Below are 24,546 nucleotides of genomic sequence, written 5' to 3'. Positions count from 1 at the left end.
AAGGAGCTAGGCTAAAGAGGTACTTGCATGTTAACAGCACAAAACTATACACGCAATGGCTATAGAAAGTCACACCCTGAATTGAAAATCTGTGGACTAGCGAAGGTTGTAGTCCATCAATGATGTCCTCACAATATAACTGAGCTTGAACAGTTGTGTAAGGAGGAATGGGCAAACACTGCCAAGAAGTACTGTATGTCTGTAATTCAAGCAATATGTGCTTCCAGCAAGTACTAACTCAGGGGTGTGTACACTTATCCAACCCATTTTTCTAAGTTTGTACTTGTAATTACTTTTCAGAAAGTACACTCATTTGTTTTCTCTTGAATGTTATGTGTTATATTGTGTAAATAATAGGTAAAATACATTTTAATTTAATGAGTCTTGATATCAGGTTGTTACAAACAAAAAAATGTTAGATTGGAAAGGGTGTGTAGAATTTCTGTAGGCACTGTACAATATTTAATTGGAAAGAGGATGTGAACAAAAACTCTAAAAATATTTCTGAATATGAGAGTGATATGAAGAAATCTACCAATGCCAGGAATATAGTATATTTTACTTTATGACTTGACATATTCCCAACATCCCTGGCTCGTCACTGAAGAAACAGGTTCCATGCTTGTTGCTGAATTTAAATAATATAACATTTATTTCAGTAATTAAAAGAAGAAAATAAATCAGAAGAAATTAATTAAGCAATTACATTGGAAATAAATAAATGAATGATATTATGGAGAGTACAAAATGTTGGTAATATTACTTGGCACATTTTTCAAACTTAAAAGACTTGAAAAACTACAAAACAAATTAAAAATTGTTCTTCCAAGTTTCACTACCAAATATATTAAATGGAAACCAAAGATTTTTTCAGGCAAGTTGTTCAAATTCAGTTTTAGTCTGATTATCAGTAATAAAACCATCTAGATATTGTAGAAATGCTCTTCCAGAGAATCATGAAAAGCACCAGAAAAATAATGAGGTGGAGAAAAGTGTTAATTAAAAAAAGAACTTACTACAGTTCCTGAAATGTAAGAATAGACCATCTGTTTTGTAGAGATTGTATGCTGAGTGGAAATTTGTTAAGAATCATTTACTTATAAGCAAACGCACCACAAAATGACAGGACTATCATATGGAACCAAATCAATTACAAATTATAAAGGACTTTGTTCACCCAGTTTGGAATCACCAATTATTTCTGTATATGTCGTGGCTTTCTAGGATCACTAGGGAGTTAGCATCAGCTTCTCCTGCTCAGGAGAGAATGAGACTTGCAGTAATGCTCCTCCAGTACACCCACCTGCAGAGACATTCACCATGATCCACAGCAGCTGACAGGAAGGTTAACAGAGACTGGAGGAGCAGAGCAGCCATCACTGATGTCACTGTAAGCCTGCACTTGCCCAGAACTTTCAATTGTTTGTCACAGTCCAGCTCAATCCTCGTTCTGTCTGTTGTGTACAACTCTTTAAACTGAACTGGCTACTGACATGACCCATACGCAAACTCATAATAAACTCTGGATTACAGACCTTAACCTATAAAAAGAGCAAACATCAGACAGTTTAGAAAATGTAGAATTAATGACAGCCATACTCCTGTGTGCATGCACAATGGCCATTGTATTTGAATGGTTTTGGAAAGGTAAGCTGTACAAGTAATGAAGCAACACGGGAAAAAAAGTGTTTAAATGTAATGCTAATTTGTTTTAAACTTGGGTTTGTAATCATAGTGTTAAAAAATTACAAACCTTAAATTAATACTTACCACAAGAATTCCACGGAACTGACACATCAACAGCTTTTTTTTATTTTAAAACATTCCAAAAAACTAATCAAGTCCAGGTGCAATATTTATAATATCTTGCCTGACGTCCTTCAGGCATTTGTCATGTACAGCCTACACACATTCTTTTATAAACTTTATTTTGTTTTCTTTGTACGATGCTGCAGTATTTCCAGTTTCAAATGACAGTTTTATGTACAGGTGAGCCACCTGACTCCACAACAATGTCACGAATGTTAGGTTAAATCAGTTTCAGTCAGATAGAATACTTTGGATAAAAGCTGCCCATTCTGGTGTTACTGTAGTATCTGAAAACTACAGATAAATGAGATATTTACTTTTATTGAGATGATATAGAAACAGCAATGAGGAGCAGAAACCCTACTCTACCACCCTCAATATCTACCCATAACCATTTACTCTAGAAAGGTTATATCTACATTAAGAATGAGAATTGGTAAATACTTTTGTGTCACATTGCAAAACGTATCGTCAATCTATTGATTAAATTAAAACACTTAAATCCCCAAATCATAGTATATGAGGCTGGGATACGTCTGGAAGGGAACTTAATCTATCAGGTCACATGTACTCTATATGCACACAGGGACAATTTAGAATCACAAATCAAGCTAACCAGTATGTCTCTGGTGGGGAGAAACAGGGCAACTAGAGAAAACTCATGCAGATACAGGGAAAATATACAAACACCGCACAGGAGCTGCTCTAGTTCAGTATCAAACTCAAGAACTGTGAGACAGCAGGTTTTATATAACATGTATATCCACTGATGTCTTGCATCCATTGGTGTTTATTCAGAAACTGAGTTTTAAATGTTCACATATAATAAATACTTAACACATTAACACAGTGAACATTTATACAATTTTTCTCTGATTACAGATATTTTAGCCTTGTGGATTTACATTGTTTTCCTATTGGCTTAAGTCTGGATCTCCTTGTGAAATCAATTAAAATGTTTAAAATTTGAAAACAATTCCCACATATTCATATTTATATTCAGCATGGGCTTGAATTGCACTTTTGCCCCCCAAAAAGCAAATAAAAGCTATGTACATTTAAAAAAAAAAATCTGCTGAACATTTTTAACCTTGTTCCTAAGGTAAGTGAAAGAATGATGTTGACACCTCTAGAAGCTAAACAAGACAAGGCATGTTACAAAGGATGAAACATCCCAGTGTTGATGATGAGCAGTCACAATTTAATTGGGTGAGAGGGGAAAATATTTTCAAAACAAGTTTAAGGTTAAATACTCAAGACTCCTTTTGCTCTCCAGATTCATGCACACATCTAAAAAATGCTATCAGGAAGACACAAGGCTCTCAAAGCGAAACGCCTAGGGTTTAATATACAGAATGAAGAACCTTCAACATTGACTTTAATTTGAATGAGAAAGACAAAACCATTTATTTGTCAATAATATCACTAAAAACAACTGTTAATATCTCATTTTAGTATTGAGATTAATTCGTTTTTTAAAATTTGTTATTCAGTTTATTAATTTACACAAATATTATTAAAGGCCACCAACAAGTAATACTTTCAGACATCCGAGAAGAGTTATCCTTTCCTACGGGTGGGAAAAACAGATTGCATCAGCACCTTTCAAAGCAGTAAAGCAATGACTGTTATGTCTAAGAAAAATAACCAACAGCCTTTGAAATGAATGTCGAATGAAGCCATGGAGAACATGCTGTCAACAGGGCTTAAGTTTTTGTAACACTGGTGATTACCAGATTAGCCGTAAAGGAAAGCAGAGAAATCTGACCTGAGAAACTGAAAGCTCTGAAGAAAAGCAATTGCTGGCCTTTAAAAAAAAACAGAAGTTTAAAAGGGTGTGAAAGGAAAGTAGACTATAAGGCACAATGTGCAAAACGGTTACAGTTTAATTCCATGGTAACCGTTAATATAGCAAATGGGGAAAAACATTCATATTCAGTTATTTAAACTGAAAACAGTTTTTTTAATGTAGTCTTGATCTGTACTGTTTATGAGTGTGATATAAAGAAAAGTCTTCAAATACAAAATAATTACGTTAACAGATTTTTTCTTGCCACAATAGAACACAATTGTCACAATAGAACTATCAAATATGGTCCCTCCTGCACCTACATTTCAGTTATATGTTGTTTTCAAATCAAAATATTTTATATAACAATATTGTATTAACTGTACACCTAGTGAATGTACTGGAATCTAAATGTTTAATGTTTAACAGCCTAGCAGCTTTTTCTCAAGCATGATGAATTCTGATGTGGTTATAGTTCATGCGCAGCTTATGTCTGAATATAATCATACATGTCTAGAGAGGGAAAATTGAAAGTCGTTTTCAAAATGACTCAGGTACAGTGTGTTCTTTATTGGCATTTGAAAGAGGCAGCAATCAGAATACGTACTGTTTTGAACGGCTTTTCTTACTGTAAATCTTTAACTGCTCTGATAGACTGATCAGAGTAATCAAGACCTGGGGTCTGAAAAGAAATAATAAAAAGTGCCACTCATTCTACCTAGCTCAGGAACACAAGGCTTAGCAGACATTCCAATGTCATCACTATGGCAGTAGCAGTAAAGTTACTATGGTAACAGTCATGCAAGAGTAAGTGAAGTACCTAATATGGTGCCTGGGAACTCTCAGGAAAAATACCAGGTATTGAAGATATGGAGTCAACAGCAGCAGCAACGACAACAACAATAATAAACATTTTATTGTATATATACTGTAGTGTCTTTAAAAGCAATCATCTTAAAGTGCATAGTTATGTCTCCTTAAGCTCCTGCCATACCTAATCTTCACTAATGAAATTCTAGTAAGAGTTCCACATGTTCTTGGGCATCCCCTGTAAATAAATATAGTGAAGTAGAAGAAATGTCAATCCATCTATGGGGAGCTTTGCAAAGCCTCAATTAAAAGTCTTACCAGTGCCGAAGAGTTGAAATCTAAATTGCTGGCATGCGGCATACCACAAACCCTCAACACAACTGCTCAGCTCAGTAGAAGATCAGTATCAGGAGTGTACATTGACTTTAGGTGAGGAGAAGCACACATGAAAAACTCATACTCACAGGTATCAGACTTGAGTAAACTGCTGGTGCTCCTGAAATACTGAGGATTTTCGATCACGGGAATCTTCGTCATTCCAATGATGACAGCATCAGGACCGATCTCTGAAGAAGAGGGAGTGTTGCTGCCATTTGACACGTGATGAAGGGGACTTGCAGAGTCATCGTCATTGCTGATCACAGAAGAAGGCCCTGAAACAGAGACAAATGGGCCTCTGACTCATCGTTTATCCAGCCGTATTTCGGACCAAATGCTCATTGTGATTTACAGTATCCCATAAACAAAACAGTGTCTGCATTGACTGGGTCTTTGCATTCTAACTGAGCATACATAGCTGAAGGAGAAAAGAAAGCTAAATACGTTTGAAACTAAACAGGTACCTTAAAAAAAGTGATATTGAAATATGGTGTGTTATTGGTATTAGTTTTCCAGATCATTTTAATTGTAGTTATATCTTCCCTAAAAACACCAACCATAATCTTGGACCCCCTTTATGGAAGTTATCGAATGGATATACATAAACATAAAATGTTTGTCTAATAATAATAATAATAATAAATCACCATGTTCATCTCATCATAATGATAGATTTAGGCTCTCTGGAATAATATGAATACTGTATATAGTAGTATTTAGTAGTACGTGTGTGTTGAAAAGAATACATACAGTAAAAAAGAAAACCGTGTCCTGTTTGCCTTTTCAGCAAGACTCACGAGAGACAATTCAGTGTTATATAATCAGCTACAGGCTATTCAGTTTATGCTCTGTTTTCACCAGTTCAAAGACAGAAAAGTTCCCTTGAAGTGTCCAAAAATAAATCACAGCACGGAAGTCAATGCAAGCAGTGATATAGTGCAATATACAGTAAATTTAGGAGATTTAAGAATGCATACATTCTAAAAGAAGCCAAAAGGCTAGATTAATGGAAATGGCTCAAAAATAACATCATAAACTGACAATTACAGTAAGTCTTTGCATGAGAAAGTCAGTGCACAAACTATGTCATTCAAAACCTTATACAAGAACTATTACTTTCTACCTCCTTTCTTTCATCCAGTGTCAAAATGCTCATAAAATGCATGCACTGTATCTCAACTCTTTTACATATCCTGAAACATTTATTTTTTGGAAAACTCTGCAGTTATAATGATGATCCATTAACAAGGTTTTAATCTGACATTTTCCAACTGTGAAATGTGTTGCTCATTAAGACTGACTATAAATATGGTATCTGCAAAATCAGTTTAAATGTTTTTTCAGAAATGTGCTTATTGCCAAATTTCCATAAAGTTAATGTGAGAATTGAGTACTGAAGTAAATGACTTAGAGATTACTAAAAAATGTAGGTTTTGTAAATTGGAAAAGCACATTTTTATTCTGTGTCCATAAGTATTTTTGTAGATTTTGCTCTACATTTTCTCCCACTGTTGCTTTAATGAACATTTTAAGATAATATTTTAACTATTGTTGACCATCCTTTACTCAGAGAGATCAATTTCATTATGCACATGAATTTTCTGCAATAAGCAAAGTAAGAATAGCAATAAACAAATCGTCTTATTTGGTCTTACTGTTACTGTTAAATACATAATACACAACAGTATTTTACTGTGACATTTATGCCATCACCTATTTAAGTACAGTATTTTGGTCTGATTGAATATTTGGTGAGTTAAACTCATAATTGTTCAGAAAAACTCAATAATTGTGAATGTCTTCTGAGGCTCACATTCCAACAATAAAGAAATTCTGCCGTCAATACTTTGTCAAAAAATCTCTTAAAATATGTATTTGCTTTACAAAAAATAATGCAAAGGAAACTGAAAATAAAGAGAAAACCTTAATGTAATGACCCTGAATAAACATTTGGCACTGGTAATGAATAGAACTACCTTATGTTTAAGAATTTTCCATTCAATTTTTCATCCAACAGTACAGTATGTATCCAACAAAGTCACAGACCACAAGGTCTAAGATCTGCATGTTCTGTGGTATTCCCTCACCATACACAAATGGATTGCAAATGAAAATTGAAATAAACACAATCAGAAATGTCCCGGCTTTAATGTAATAAAAAATCATGCTGAAGTAAGATCAATTTAAAGAATTATGTAAACAGCACTGTGAAACCATAAACATTTCTAAATGATGGTAAACTGTATTTGTAGATTGTTTTCCTTTCAGTAGCTGCCTGCACAGAAAATATTAGTCAGAATTACAGAAAATGTGATGTAGATGAGACCCAGCTGTTGCTCCTGCCTGTTCTGACTAGAGCTTCAGAGATTGAAACTTTCAATCCCTGTACATTTAATTTGCAAATTGTATTTTAATTTTACTTTAGGAAGTGAGATCCTGTTGTAAAGATTTCAACATGTAGCTATCCTGTTTCTTTACACTTACAACACACAGCCTGCTGTGAATCTAGTCTGAAGAGCTTTGGAACAATGACATGAACAATCCAAATCACATTACATGCACTGCACTATTATTTAGAGAGCAATATCAAAATATTAATAAATTATTAATCAACAGTACAGTATATGCAATATGTTAATATAAACATAGTACAATCTTATCAATACAACAACAGTGCCCTAGTTTGTTTTGTTTTATCCCCATTGTAGATAGTGTTTTTGATCCTTTCACTGATATTTTGAGCGTGCAGGGTTTGGACAGCAGTGCTGGCACCTTGTAGCCCGATCTTGTCAGATTTTTTAAACTATGCAAAGCTAGACCTGGTCACTATTGGCGTGGAGCCTCCATGGGAAGCCATGGTGTTGCTTAAAGGGGTGCTGGTGATCCAGTAGGTGTTGCTCTTCCCTCAGGAGCACAATTTTCAAAACCAGCACCAGCCTTTGGATGAGACGTTAAACTTATTTCTTGACTGCTTGAAAGGGAGGGGGAGTTAATCTCAGTTTCTTGGCTAAATTCCATTTTGTACAATCTGCCCTGCCCCCCTTAATTCAAATTAGTGAAGTAATTTTCTAGGTTGTGTACTGGGGCCCCATAACAGTGGTGAATGAACTGGGTCCCTCTTACATGTAAACCACATAAATGCAAAATTATTTAAACACGTTTTAGTGAATGTGTAAATTGTCATCTTACATAGTAGAACATACAGTATTTGAAAATGAAATTCCACTCTACTGTAGTTTCCAATGTAGTAATTATTGAAGCTTAGTGACATGCTGTGTTTTATAAACTGCTTTATTTTCATTTGACCAGTACACATAGCATCTTCTGCTTCTCTTCTCATAACACATAACCCATTACTTAACAGATCTTGTGTTAATAAATACTGTATATGAAAATACGTTAAATGTATCAAATATTACAGGAAGCTACACCTGGATTGCATTATCAAGCATTAATGGAAATTGAGCACTGATGGTAATGTTTATTGATAGCTATGAACTGGTGTTCATCTTAAAAAAACTTGACCCACTATGCCTTCCCTCTTTGGTTTGGTCAAGGCCAGGGATAATTAAATCACAAGGGAGTCAGCAGCACAGTCACAAGCAACAGCTGTGTGTGTGGATCAAGGTAGCATCATAATCTGCTTTTAAAGACCGTTTTATATAGCTTATATACTGTATGGTTCAACAATGCAGCAAATGAGAATTCCTAATTAAGAATCCATGAAACAGTAAAGATACAAGCATTCTGCTAACCTCAGTAAAATATATTTTGACAGAAATATCATGCCCTTTTTTTAGAGAAAACCTCTTGTATGAATTCCACAAAGATGTACAGTACAAACGCAAAATTATTGACTTGCTTGTTCACACAGTATAAGATAGTAAAAACAATGATCATATTTGCTAATAGTGTGAAAAAAGTAATACCTTAATCTCCATTCCTGGCAATCTGCTGGTTTAAGCTCTCAATACAACTTTTAAGTCTGTTAAGTAATTCAGCTTTCACAACATAGTATGGAAATTATGTAACTTAATAGATGGTTAAAGCCTTGTGTGAAATAGTAATTACAGGGATTTGATTCATTGCACAGGTACAGTAGATGCTTACAGACAAGATACTGTGGAATTTTCTCCATGAGACACTTAACCATCATAGGACTCTGATATTAGTATTTTAAAGAGTGCCTTATGTAGTCTGCCCCTTTGATTAAGTGGGGTCATCTAATTGCGTCTTATAGTCATATTGAAAGGGGGTAATGGCCTCTGTCATATTATATTGATTTTCATCTTTATTTCAGATAAGACAGGAAAGAACTGAAGATTAGTAATTGTACTCTAATTTTAGTTTCAAGATACATATATTTTGTTTTCAGCAGTGTAAAATAAAAGATACAGTATTTTATTCACAAAACATGTGCTTATATTTAAATGTTGTATTTATGAACTAATAGATAATAGATTAAATAACAGATACAGTACATATTTGATTAATTAGAAAATAGGATTTGGTTATTAATGTTACACTCAACATTAAGATAATAGAATTAACCAAAATGTTTTAATTATGCAATAAAAAACACCCAATATATAACTTTCAGCATTCAATTAACTAAAAGTCAATACAAATGAATACTTTTTATGGCAATTATAATTTGTTTCTTGCTTACCATATCAGTAGGCTTGCCAAAAAAATTATCAGAGCACTTTATTCCCTCTTAAAAATACTTTCCTTCATTTCACCTTTTAGAATGACTCAAAACTTATTTTGATATCAGAAATAAAAAAATGCTCTGCAGAGTTTATTTAACTGGTGCTTTTTGAAGACTGTTTTATAAACCTGCTTGTACCATTCCATATTTCCACTGTTGGCAGTTATGTTCTTCAACAGCCAGTCAGCAGGGATGGCAGGTGCAGAGCTCTACTGCTGGATTTCATTGCCAGCAATTACAATGACTCTTACTGTATATCCTTAAATCTCAATATCCTTAAAATCCCATTTCAAATTCACTGAATGATAATAATTTCCCTTTTTTTTACTTTAGAGCATTTTAAACATCTTATGGTTTCCTTTTAAATCAATAATTAGCAAAAATTTTAATTCGTAAGTAGTAATAATTGTCAATAATTAGTTAATATGTGAACACATAATTAATTAATGAAGAACAAAATGAAGTTTATAACTAAAGCTTGAGAGGGATGAAGTTCAATCAACCTCAGCTGTCAGTAATTTGTAATCACTCTTGACGTCATTTCCTCAAATAAACTATTATAAATACTGTATGTACTGTCCTCCTGTCCCTCACATGCGGTACAACGTTTTGCATTTCGACCTCTCCAACTGATTCTTGGTCACTCCCCAGTCTGCATGTCCTGTGGACAAGTGGGTTAAGCCAAATTTTATTGTGAACTAAAACACTCGATAAACCTTTCAATAAGTTTAAATTCTTTGGTGCTGTTATTCCTACTGAATAATACATTAATTCTCTCTCTCTACTGTATATATAATTTGTTTTAGGAGATATACAATTGTATAAATCTCTGTACAAACTTATAATTCTCAAATGAACCTGCAAAGACTATAGGTAAAACATATTTCCTGAATGTGTATTCATGGTTTGGCAATGCTGACTCGATATTTTATTTGTATTTTATTGAACAGCTGAACGATTTACTGAGAGATGCCGAAATTCTCCAAGAGCCACTTCACTCTACTCATGGCGCACTATGTTCTGCATTCCTCTGACTCTTCCAAGAATGGAAGAGGGTATGAAATTCAGAAATAAAGACATAAAAAAAACAGTAATGCTATGGACCTGAAACTGAGTAAAGAAAATGCTTTTAAATTCACAGCAACTTAGAGTCTATCCTAGAAGCACTAGAAGCAGAGGCTGCAAAGACAAATCATGCTACTGATAGGATTCCAGTCTATTGCAAAGTTTACATACGCAGAGACAATTTGGAGACACAGAGTAACCGAACCACCGTATAATTTGGAGATGAGAGGAAACTGCAGTCCCTTGTAAAAAACCCACATGAACGCTAACTTAATTGCCATAGTACTATATTTTAATATTACATAATAATATCAAATTTTAAGATAAATTCATACAATGATAACATTGTAACACAATATGTTGAAACATTAAATGAGATGCATTTTTACCAACATTTCATTTTTACTCACCTTAATCAGTGATTCTTTTCGTGACTTGTAGAAAAGTGTGAAACATCTGTACATGCTGTAAATACAGATACTAACCTTTTCAACCTTGCTACAGTGCTTCTTAATTTCTTTTTTTCTATATAGACCAGAACTAATCAGGCTACTGGTAGCAACATGTTGATCATCTGTAATCAATTCCAACTGATCCTTTCACATAAACAGCCAGATTTGCATTTTCCTTATTGTAAAAGTGCCTCACCCTGCCCCATGATCAGTAACATAGCCGTTTAATATTTTAAACACTGCAGACAATTTAAGGTAAGAAAGGATGTGAACTATTGATTTTGTTTAGAATAACAAATTAGTGTTGACCATTAAAGAGGGCACTCCAATAAGCAACATGAAGAAAATAGAATACCCAACCTGTCACAGGATTTCAATTATGTAAGCAATATTTACAGCCTAACCCAAGCGTGTAAGCGAATTGGCAAGACAATGTAAGCCTTTTGGAGTTGCATTCATTATAATGTTATTACTTTCATTTAAAAAATATAGTTTTGTTTAAAATTACAGAGCATAGCTTGGAGTGGTTCCATCTTCAGATTTATAGAATTCAAAATACTTTATTCATCCCCAGGAGGGCAAGTAAAGCAATATATCTTATTGTCTTCTTGTCTCCATACTCTGGGTGTGAAATTAATTAAGAAAGTATTTTTTTTAATTGAAGAAGCATTTTTTTTAATTAACAAGCAATTTGCTTATTAATGTCATGGACCTGCCTATCTTTTTGAGACATGACACAGTGACAGCTCTGTCCTGCATGTAGCACTGACCTTTTAACCCTCAGCACACCGTTATAATCACATTAATGGTACTGATACTAACCTGTGAATGCTAACTTGAATATATTAATATTGTTGGTGAGATGCACCAATTCGAGTACTAAGAGTAATGCATGTTTTCAAATTGATGATAATCGTAACAACATCCCAAGATAGTTTCGGAATGGTTTTCATATGGAATTGCTACTCACTTCCCCAGAGTAACGCTCCACATTCCTTTCCTCCAACCCCACATTAATTAGCAACCTGCCATTATTGCAAGCAATTTCATTCATTAAACTCTAATTACTTAGAGTTAGGAAAATCCTGGAACTGCTGCATAAATTCTAGCTGTAAAACTGCCCACAAGAGCAGCATTTGATAGACACATTTACGCCAGCAGCAGTCTGCGCACCATGACCTGTACATGGTTTGATGACAAATTTATTGGTGATCATTACTGGCAATCAAACATACCACAGATTTGACACAAACTGTAGAGGCAGTGCTATACAGTACCTTTGATCACCACAGGTTGATGAGCTAAAATAGAAAACAATATGCCAAAAATAACCACTTCCCACTATTATCACATCATAGTTTCTAGTGTATATATTTGTTGTGTATGTGAACTATAAAAAGCTATAAATTACTGAGAATCATGTATGTCAAGGACTAACAATCTCAAGAGAAGAAAAAACTTTTTTCATTCAATTATCAATTAATTTGAAATTATTTCTCCAAAAATGACTAATGTCATGGTTCGGAAATCAGTTCTGATGCTCCTAAGCAGGAGTTTTAGATAATCTGAATGCTAAAACATAGATTTATATATACCGCTTGAACCAACAGTACATAATTAGTGGTTCTGTTTCTTTAAGACTCTACATAGGGCTCTTCAATTGTTTCTTTCTCACAGTAGGTTAAAAGGAAGCTGACACACTATTAATCGATCACACTGCCCTTTCAGAAGCACACTGTGAAGCTCATGGACTCCAGTACCTGCATCAATCTGTCTTTTACTTCTGGAGGAAAAATATTTTACCACAATGTTAACAGGAAGTCAGGTTTACACAAAGTCCTGCTCATCATTTATGTGATAATACTTACAGTATGTAATCTGCACAAAAGATAAGATCAGTACTGGATGCATATACTGTACACACCTTAATTACTTAATTACTGTAGCTGTTGTTTTCAAACATTCACATTGCAAATCCATAATTTCATTAGTGTAGTTCTGTAATACTGTGTAACAATGTAGAACACATTTAATAAGGCATAGGGTTGGTTAGAAATTAAATGAGAAAAAATATCTAATAAATTCTAGTCATATTGATTGCATCACTATATTAGATTCAGGTATAGCAATGGCACTGGTCTTATCAAAGTTGTGTATGAGGTATATAGTCTGCTCACTCTGGAGTTACGGTATACTGGATATAATGCAGCAGTGTAGCTTGGTTCGCACGTGCAAATGTGTGCTAATAACTCACACACACTTAACTCACACATCTCTCCAATAAACTGGTAAAGATATTTAACCATTTATATGGCTTTTAAGAACCCTCTATCCATGTAGGTTTGCCTTTGCTGCCCTGTAACAATACATTGTATACAGTAGAAACAACGTAAAAATATTTTTCACTTTCCATTTTATTTGAACGGAAAAAAAATCAAGTGATTTTCAGATAATTGCTGCACCTTCAAGCAGAGCCACTGTCTATTCCCTAATTTTGTGACTGTCCAATCTAACAGCCCATCACACTACACGCAATAACAAGAACAGGGAAAAATATATGCGACAATAGGAACTCTTTACAATACAAGCCAAGGAATGGCTTTGCAAATAAATATAATATCTGCCATTAATCACATAACAGAGTGAAATAAGAGTGGGTATTTTATTCTCAAAAAACAGCATTGTTAACCAAACATTAATCGCTATGAAGCCCAATGTGCTTTTAAGAGGATCAAGGAAATTAATACCATACAAATAAAGGAATCACATCCATTGAGCGAAGAACATATTCCTACAGCAGCAGATTTGATATTTTACATTTGTAACATGTTTAGACATCACAAATATGCTAAACACAAAGAGAATTTTTAAACACACACACCCATAACATACTGCAACAGAGACATACAAAAAAAATAGATGTTTTTTTATAGACATGTTTTATTAGTTTCGAAGAAAAATGTTTACAAATCTTTGCGGCAATTACTTTTACATATGGGTATAAAAATATAGAGCTAAACAGCATTTGCCAAGAATGTTACACAGTAGAAAACTGTGGAAAAGTTCATCCCATTTTTGCTCATTAGAATAAAGTTAAACATTCAGTGTTAAAATAAACAGTTCCTGGTGCTAATGATTTCACGGTTAAATATTTGAGTTAGGTTAATTTATTTTTCAATAATCTTATGTTTTTAATTGTGTTTTGTAATAATATTTGAATTATGTCAGTAAATATATATAGGACAGTTTGCATTGTAAGGCATTTGGATCTGAAGGTGCAAACTACAGTATTGATTAAACCCATAACTGCTAGACACAATAAAGCCCTCAAAAATTACTTTTTAAATGTTGCCTAAAATAAGTAAAGGAGTGTATTCTTTTTGAACAAATCTCTCTACAACATCATTCTGCAGGCTTCCCTTTTTAAAAAGAAAGGGCCAGAAAGATTTGGTTAAGGGCTATACATTATACTTTATATAAATTACATTAGAACTATAAATTCTTATTTTAGAATACAATCAATTACAAAACTCTGATTTATTACATTTTAGAGGAAAACCTTAAACTGTCTCATTTTTTTTGTGTCATAAAGTACCTAATATCTTTCAATGATCTGGTTGTTTCATTGATTTGCCTCTTGATATGGGCTCTACAGTATGTACACCTTTGTTGATGTTATCCACATACATTTCCTATGATTTACTGTACGTTTTACACTTACACAAATGACTAAATTATCTAATTACATTTTATAAGAGAAGAATCATGGTACTGAAACAAAAAAATATGTAAACATATATTAAAATAATAATAATGATTCCTCTTTACTTCAGACAGTAGGAAACTACAACATTTAGTAAACCATGATTCCAGCTGAAATTAGTTAAAGCTAGTTTAAAGATGTAAGTATTCAATTGAATTAGTTTTGAACCTATACACACACAAATAACTGCGGTATACTGTATATTTTTCTTAGACACATCATAAGGACAACTTTCTTAACTGAAACTACAGTTGCAAATGCAGTCTGTTGTTAGAATTATGAAACACAAAACAATATCTCTTAATATGACGGGACTACAGAAAATCAAATTTCATTATTTACAAGTCTCAAGTGATATACAAATTAATTTCAATATTAAAATAATCTACTGTTTAATTATTTTTCTCTTTTTGTCTATTTTCAAACAAGTAATTATATTATTTTTCAGTAAAAAGACTCATATTTATGCAGTTTGCGTTCTTGGGTTTTATTGTAATGACCAGTAATCCTGCATCTCAGGCTACTGTCAACTGCTATAAATTCATATTTTAAAAAATATAACTGTAGGGAGTATTGAAATACTACAAAAAAGGAGAAATAAATGTTTCTTATTTGAAATTTCTAATGTTCAAGAAGTAAGCTATTATTTGGCTTCCTGAAAGTATAACAATGTATTTAATAGTAGTAGCTTAGAGACAGAGCAAAACAGCATAAAGTGAATTAATCTTTTTCAGATTCAAATCCAAAAGCAATATTTAATTTATTAGGTCATATATCATTAGGTTTTAGACAATTTTTTTTATATGTTGTTCCCTTGGTCCAAAGCTCAACATAAAGAAAAGAAAATTGCTTAATACAGTACATCATAAGACAAAAGACAGTGACGTAATTATACTGTAAGTACACAAATGCGTATTCACAGATCCAGCTGTTAAATGATGATGGTTGTATCTGTACACTCTTGTACCCTAGGAAATATCTTCTCTTAACCAGCATACACAATTCATGATTTACAGCTTTTGTTAATATAGGCACTGTGAATGTTAAAATGGATATGCTTGCATGTGACATTTCACATTATTATTCAAAGAGCCTTCGTCTTCAGTTACTCATCATTTAAAAGGGTAGTATATAAATTCATTTAAGAAGCAAAACTAGTTTGGTGCATCCTGGAATTAACACATTTAACTGGTCCTTTGTTTGCAGGAAAACACAGAAATGACAGAAATATGAAATCAGGAACTTTTCTTTTTTTTCTTTTCCAGCCATAATGGCCAACCACAAAAATGGGCAACTCGGTTAACACCTTATTAAAGTAAAATTTGCTTTGTTAAGTAATTTGCTTGTAAACATCCTTTTTAGAGAGCCCTAAGCATCCTCATTTCTTTGATTCTGCACAAAATGCACTAGCCAAATGTTGCTACTTTGTGATTTATGAGACCACATCCACTGAGGTGCTCCCAACAGGAGTTTTTTATGTTTCCACAGATGCTACACTTTACACAGAGTCAGAACCTCAGTGAAACACAAACTAGACAACATTACTGGAATCAATGTTTTTAAAACTGAGAACAGGAGGCACTTATTTGCCCCAAAGGTTGTGGGCGTGTGAAACAAGGTACCTAGTCATATTGCTGAACGACGCCAGGGTATCATCTTCAAGAAACAGCTGGATGACATTCTTGGATCAATTCGCCTTTAACTACCAAATGGTCCCCTCTCCTTCATAAGCTTTATTACTGTATGTCCCATTTGTTCTTACGTTATGTTACAGTAAATACTGTTACACACTACAGCCATCTTTACACTGGTTAGGAAACTGCACTGAGAAGAATGATCTTTGTTTTGAAGTATACAGTGATTAGACAATGACCATTACAAATGATAGTACAACTTATTTTATGTTCCAGTTTTGTTTCATACTCTTCAATTAATGCTAACAAAAATTAAAGATGAAAAAAAACGAGGAAGGAAAAAGAAGAGAAGAATAAATGCAATTTAAAGATTTTGATTTTGGTATATTAATCTCTATTATCTTAATCCCCATTTTCAGTCCAGACCAGAGCCTCAAAATGATTCTGCCTGCTTTTCCTGTCCCACCTGAGTTGTCACCCATGTGGATTAAGAAAATGGCATTATCACTCTGAAGCACATTTAAAACCAGAACATTTTTTCATGAAATCACAAAGAAATTGACTAAGCTACATACAATTTTTTCCTTAGAACTACATATAGATGTTTGCCTAATATTTGAAGTTGCTCTAATTGTAGCCCATTATGAATTTTGTGATTATTACTGTGGTGGGAGATACTGGCCTCCCATCTTAATATGAATAATATGGATAATTTAAAACTGGTATTTGTTACAATTAACTTACAGTATAGTTACTGACTTTGCAGCATGTAACACAACAGACACAAAGGGCCTACCTTTAGATAGATAGAGATAAGACTTTATTGATCCCGAAGGGATTGAGAAAGAGAAATAGCATGGTCAAGTAAACTGTCCAGTTTTTTCCCCAACATGCATTTGTAATTAACTATTTCACAGACATACTTTATCCATAGTAAAATGCATTAAACATGTCATTAGTTTTTGGAATTCTTCCTCTGCATACTAAGGGTTACCTTTCTATCAGGAGTCTCTTACTGCTGCTGTTTCTCAAACAACAGCTGTAGCTCTGATGCCACCAACACTGTTTCTCTATTCAGTCTGCAGTATCCACCTCTCACATATCCTAGCCTTGGCCTAGCAATTGTCTGGGACCGAGAAAAAAAGCTGAGAAGCAAGCATTAACAACTCTGTTACTTGAAAAAAAACAACCCTAGCAGGCACAGCAGAATCAAATGTATCCTTTTGAAATGTTTTGCCGGTTGTCTGTAACAAAGCCAGTTTGCAGAAGAGTTCTCACCTGATCAAATCACCACATTTCACCCTTACTGAAACAAATTGGCTTCAGTAGAAAAGAGTGAAATATGTAATATGACATACAGATAATTATATAATGAATGAATAAAAAATGCTTTTGATTTTACATACTACCCCAGTTAAACGTTTTCATTAAAATATTGATTAATGCCACTGAGTATCAGAAGAACTGTAGGCCCTTTTTATTGTGCAAAATAAAAAAGATAAAAAAAAATATTAATTCAAAATGACACACAAATACAATACACATGACCAACATTTAAAACAGCACGTCCTCTCTCTAGTGTGCAGCTTACAGTTCCAACCACCCAGTGCATTAGGGCCCTCTCATTGTTTATTTCATCAAACCATCCACTGGAGTGTTATGAAACAAAACAAAACCTAAAAGAGACACAGACAGAACATAAATGAACAAATAAATGAAATAAGGATTTGCAGGTAAAATAATATTTCAAAATAAGGAAGGGTGAAATGAAACATGAAATCATTTTTTTGTGTCAAAATATAAAACAAGTGCCTCTCCCCTCTGCTTTTTAAAATTGTCTAAGCACATCTAAACACATGAGTCCTACTAATTACTTTTTAAAGTATGCACTCAATTAAAGAGCAGCACATACAGATTATCTCACAGCTGGGTGTACCCATAGTCTTGTCCAACATAAACATAAAACAGATTGTGCCTTTTTAATTTACTGCTGAGGCATGCAGTACATTTAATTAAATGAAATGTCCTTACCTCAAGATCTAATGTACATAAACCTGGCAATTCTTTATTGCTTCTGTTATTACTTTGTCACCACTATATTTCTTTTTTAACACTTTATTAGCTTAAACAGAAATCTGCAGGAAGCAAATCCTCTAACGTCTGTGTAGAATAATCATTCAGTTTATCTAATCAAATTGTTTATGTCATTACTCTACTGTACTTTACTTTTTTCCATCAATTACCAAATCTGATTTTTTTATTTTCATTAAGAATCTAAATAACATACATCTTACGGTGCTTCAGCTGTAAACATGATTTCTCTATCTATTCTGTAGGGTAACTATCTGAATCATGAATATAAGTACAATTATATTATATATTATAGTATAATACATGAGTACAATTCAAGGGCACCTAATTAGCTTGTTTTCCATTTCACTGTTGGTCAAATATTTTTCTTTTCCATTACTGGTCTACTAAAATAACTTTCTGTAAATTCAGTGGATTTCATAGGTTTAACTGATCATTTTTGTTAAAAGCTATCAGGTTACATTCATAGCCCAGTGTACACCACTGCCACTATTGGAGTTTTCCATTTAAAAACATTGGTCGCCTCAATACTGGTATCTGGAGAACCTCTTTAAGTCTCTTTAAAGTCTGTTTAAACTGTAATCTACTAAAAATATTGTAATTATGACGAATGAAATAAAAAATTAACCATAGAGTAAAGCACCAAAGCAGAAGCAATGTGGCCCACAAAGATTGAGAATTGGACTGAGACCAGGTCTCTTGAATGTCTGGTCACATTTTGCGTTATGATTGACATGTAAAATGGAGTGCCTGATACCTTTATACACAACATTAAAGTGAAGATGCCAATACAGTAAAATGATCTGAATGTATAGCATTGCAGAAACACTAGTATTAAAAAATATATGCATGTCATATAGCTTGCTCACACTTTGTAATGAACGACACACCTTTTATAAGAACTTGACACCAGCAGCTCATACTAGCTGCACAATGTATTGGCACTAATAAATGATTAGGGCAACCATGTTGCCTCAGCCTTTGACTTTGAGATTGGAAATTAATATGTGTTGTCATGTACTGTTATCCAAAAAGGGACACATGGCTCTATCTAAAAAAAGGGACAAGTAGAGGTTAATTCAGTGCTGAGGAGTAATCATTCCAGTATGGAATGATCAGCTGCCAGTTTCTTTACTGGTGGCACAATGATGTATCTACATCTATGGAAATAATAACCAAACTGAGAGAGGAATACTTTCAATGTTTTTTTTTCTAGGATTGTTTTGTCAGCATACAGTATTACAGTTACTTTAATAAAGTAATTCAAATTCAACAAACTGTTTTCTTTGCATTCTGTTTTATGTGAGTCCGTCATCAAATGTTTTTTCCAGACACATACAGGTATAACACAGAAAATGTATGTGTCTTCGTTCTTGTACCATTTGCTGCAAAATGCTGAATAAAAAAATGTGCTGAGCATTCAAAGCATTCATGGCACTAGAGAACTATCCTTCAAAAAATCTGAAAAAATGGTAAGTGATTAAGTCATTAATTAGGTGAATGAAAGATAAAGACATTTCATGTTTTCAGTAATGTCACGTCAAATTCATAAAATTGTTTCACTTTATACCTTCAACCCCTGTGACAATGGTACAATCTTTCACGATACGTAAGCATAAAAAATGTGTTTAAGGATATCAAGTGCATATTGTATTGTGGTATGTTCCATTTGATATAAACAATAACTGAAAATTAACTGTCACAGCAGGAGTATTAACACTATGTAAGAAACTAAATAAATAAATGAGTATTGTTTATTTTTTATTTCTTCCAAAATTTACAATGAGCACGGTAGTTCTGGATGACATGCCAACAAAAACACAAAAGATTTTCATCTGATTTCATTTACACAACATCCTTGTTAAAATATTTCAGCAAGTTTAGAGTTGAAAACTCTGCTCCATAAAACTTTAACATCAACATTAGAAAGTAACAAATGTGTGTCTCTATGCATTGTGAAGCTGCAAGGGGCATTATCCTCAAAGAACTGTGGTTTCCCTGAAGCATAATCCATTTTTTTTACTTTTTTGTAAAAAAGAACACTACTCAAAAACTGTGTTAGCCAATGTGTCCTGTTTCTATGTAAATCTACTACTGAATTGGTAAAGTGAGTCTATTGGAAAGTGCAAGGTGAGAGAAGGCAACTCTACTGATGATGCTACAGGACTGCTTCAGAAATGGTGCAAACTTAGGACTGGTAGAGGAATTTGAATAGTTGAAGACTTAGGACCAGAGAAGCAACTGATCTGAGAAACAAACGCTGTTGTGGCCAACGGTCCATGAGTGTGGAGAAGATCTGTTTGTTTATTTTAGAAAACAGTGTTTCAAGCATACCGAGTCAGAGTAGTTGTCCTGTATTTTAGACTGGGAAACTCAAAGGCACTTAGGAGCCTAGGTTCAAGCTAGGTTAATTTAGTTTCAGGTATTTATAAAACAACAAAACACCATCTGTGTGTCAGAACCTTCACAGCTTATATTTCCCAAGGTATCACAACATATACACCTAAAGGTGTACACAGTTATGGAGCCACCAAGAGAAACAGAAAAGACAAAAATCAGTATCGAATTTTAACTTTTATAAAACCTCATTTGGGTCCTCAAAAGAAAAGTTAATCTAAGCTTGGTTTTCCTTGCTTTTTATGCGTAGTTTTGTTTTGCAGGCTTGTTCTCAATAACGCTAAAAGGAAGATTAGTCTGGTTATGTGTTCACAGCCATTAATATGTTAAAAATAAATCCTTCAACCAAGTAGCCTTCATGTGAGTTGTGTTTATTTAATGTTATTTTAAACACCGTTTTCTGCTTCTCCTGCATTTGTAAAAGAAGAACTACAAACCTTAAGGTTTATATTATATTAAGGTTTTTAGTTGCTTTTCTTCACTCACATTGTTTCTAAAACTAAAAATGTTATTATTTTTTCATTCAGTCCATAACTGTCTATTAGTTAGTTGCCTTTTTGAGCTTCATGGTCTAATGTCTATTTTATGCCGTTTTGATACTTTAAAACCTCACTCCTTTGGTCCTCTCAGAGTTCAGTGAGAAGTACCTGTTTTTTTAAGCTACTGTTTAATCATAAAACAGGTGGCAGTATCAATGACTTTCTTAAAATGCTTCTGCTTTAAACAGCAAATAATGTTCTTCCACAATGATTTATACTGTGTATTCTCCTTTAATGAACAGCTGTGAAATTTGACTGAGTCTATTACTGTAACTCTCACAGTTGTTTTGCATTTTCTTTTTTAGCCACTTTTATATTATCCACTACTTGTTCTGTATCTATGATTGTGACACTATGACCTAAACCATCAACATTTGCCATTTATTTCAAATATTCCTGGTTTTTAGTTGCTTCCTTCACACTCTGTTTTAGCTTTTAGTATCTCTTCATGGTATTGTTTATTTATTGTATTTATTGTTCACCTGTATAGGTTTAATTGCTGATATTTGCACGTTATTAGATAAAGCACTCTTCATTAGTTCTGGTTTATCTGAGACTGGCGAATTAATTTGTTTTAATGCACATTGCTACCTATGCATGATGAATGTGTTATAATACAGTTTGAACTGTTTTCATATTAAGAGAATTTGTGTCCACTTTATTTTGAAAGCCTTTTCTGTTTCAGTCTGTTATGTTTTGTTTTCAATTTTGTTCTCACTTTCTGCCAGGTCACTGGTGATCTTATTAAGAGAGAAACTTTTCTTCTTTATTGTTCAACTGTCTTTGTCATTGTGAAGATTCTAAAGGGCAGGACCTATCACTCTGGTTCAGTGCATTTGAAGCTTAATTGCTACAGAGTTTAAATTAAAAAAAAGAAAAATTGACATCTACGTCAATCCCCTTTTCTTTAATCCTCATTCAGTTTTGAATACTTTACTAAATGGTTGTGGTGTATTATTTAACTTTGGGGAGCATGACATTTTTAGTCTTTATACTGTAGCTTATTTATCATCTCCTTTACTCTTTTAAAAAATACTCAGAATGTCACGATATTAGTCCCCCCTCCTTAAGGGTGCTCCAGCCCTTTCACTTAAGACTTCATTCTCTGCACCTGTTTCCCATTCCCTGCCCACCTTAAAAGCCAGGCGCTGACGCTCTTCCGTGCTCTACATCTGATTTCCATATCGTGCGAGTCCGGGACCTGGAAGCGCCTGGTCCCGTTAAGGTTTTAACCTCCGTTCCCGTTCCCTGTCCGCCGGTTCCGACCCGGCCTTCGTGGTTTTTAACTCTTGCTCTGATGGATCTCCTGGTTTTGGACTTACCCTTGTGTTTTGGATACTCTAAGGATTACTCTCTCGGATTGTTCGCCTCGGCCACACCTCCCCCGTCCACCAGCGCACCTTGGACACGCCCCCCTGTATTCAGCCCCGTTTTCCTGCATGACTTTTCCCTAGTGTTTCCCCACTCCGTCGGAATGTGTCGTCCACATAGGGTCCGGAAAGAACTGTTCGTTACACATAACATGTAGATTTTCACATGGTCCTCTTACTTCAGTTAATTACATTGTTTCAGGTATTCTGAAAGCTGTCTGCAGCCTTCGGACTGAGAGGAAAATGTGTGCTCCATTAGAAAGGGTAATGGTTTCCTAAGCACAACTGAAGTACACTGTCAACAACATTGTATTAACTGATATATTTCACTTGTAAAGCATTGTCGTAAAAGCTCCTTTAATTTCAACTGTGTACACAAATGCATATCTTTATTCTAATGTCAACATGATATTTGCATTCCACTCCATTTTTCAGTGTCTTTCAAACATAGACTTGTGATCTGAAAAAACCCTTGGTTCCCAAAGACACCCATCGTGATTCACATTTCTATCTGTGCTGTTAATGATGCTCAAAACCATGGCAACAGCATGCTGTAATCAGAGAAAAATTCTTTTTGTCTATTTTTTTGACTGAACAGACTAGCAGCATCAGCTTTATTGACAGCCTGCTGCAGCTTTTTTATATACAGTATATACTGATCACTAAATTGGCTTATACCTGCCCTTGACAAGAAAGATAATGCTCCTTTGTATGGTTTGCCAGTATCTTTTAATATTTTTACTAATTTCTGGAAATTGTTGTCAATCACTATTACAATTACTATTACTTTGGTAAATATATAGTATATAATGCTCAGCTTTAACTCTCTGTTGTCTAAGTGCACTGTTTTTGCATGGCTAAAGTAAATAAGCACTGTGGGATATTATGAGTATACTGTGGCATGTGAACTTCAAAAACCTAAATTGTCTTTATGTATTCATTCATTACTTGTTCTGTATTTTACTCTGATTTAAAATTTGGAATTGTATACCAGAATATTGATAGTTACAGTATTGACAAAAGTCATGAAGGTGAACCAAGTGAGACACCTTGGCCACAGAGAAAGTATCAATGACTGGGTTTTATAAGTGAAAGTACAGTATATGATAATTTGAACATGAGAAGCAATTCACTCAGAATTAAACTTTTCAATATGTATCATGATATATTTTCATTTCCCCATTCCTTGTTAAAATACTATATGTACATCTTATAAGACTACACAAAATCACAACAATTATACACAAAGAATAAATTGTACCATTGTCAAATATAAGGACATCAACACTATAACTAATGTTAGTAGTAGTGCATTATATTAGTTTATTAGTTTTAGTAGAGTACATTGTACCATAGTATACTTATTAGTAATTGTGCTGTTAGTCTAATTTAAATTTATTAATTCTTATTGCATTATATCTAACAGGAACAATACCTTTTTGGTAGCATTTGTGAAAGGATGCACCACACGCACCTTGTACTAATCCATTATCCCTGTGGCTTCCACAAGAATGTTCAATAGACATTTCCTCCTCGCAGGGCTGCAGTGCTTTATCAGTTTCTATATTGATTTCTGTTGAACAAGGACAAACTGAAACATAAGCTCCATTGCTTAAAAAAGTTTTATGTTATCCACACAGAATCATTGCTCTGTGTTATTCTATAGCATGCTATACAAATGAGCCATGTTTGCATTTTTTTCTACTATTAAGAGACCAAAGTTACCTATTAACCCTTC

General features: G+C 33.8%; 1 protein-coding gene across 6 annotated transcripts in view; it reads right to left on the bottom strand.

Annotated features, from left to right (window-relative positions):
- Positions 1 to 24,546, bottom strand: part of ntrk2a (neurotrophic tyrosine kinase, receptor, type 2a) — a 91,044-nt gene that overhangs the window by 28,744 nt on the left and 37,754 nt on the right. For 4 of the 6 annotated variants that reach the window (XM_069187333.1, XM_015363584.2, XM_069187334.1 and 1 more), the window contains 2 exons: positions 24,283 to 24,381; positions 4,873 to 5,061 (listed from right to left, as the gene is read on the bottom strand). In XM_069187333.1, the coding sequence (XP_069043434.1) occupies positions 4,873 to 5,061; positions 24,283 to 24,381 (288 nt within the window). The remainder of the gene's footprint in view (positions 1 to 4,872; positions 5,062 to 24,282; positions 24,382 to 24,546) is intronic. The other 2 variants (XM_015363591.2, XM_015363599.2) reach the window with 1 other exon arrangement.

The sequence above is a fragment of the Lepisosteus oculatus genome, chromosome 3 (assembly GCF_040954835.1).
Source record: "Lepisosteus oculatus isolate fLepOcu1 chromosome 3, fLepOcu1.hap2, whole genome shotgun sequence".
Lineage (NCBI taxonomy): Eukaryota > Metazoa > Chordata > Actinopteri > Semionotiformes > Lepisosteidae > Lepisosteus > Lepisosteus oculatus.
Note: the sequence above shows the minus strand (reverse complement) of the source record. Positions and strands in the feature narration are given on the sequence as shown.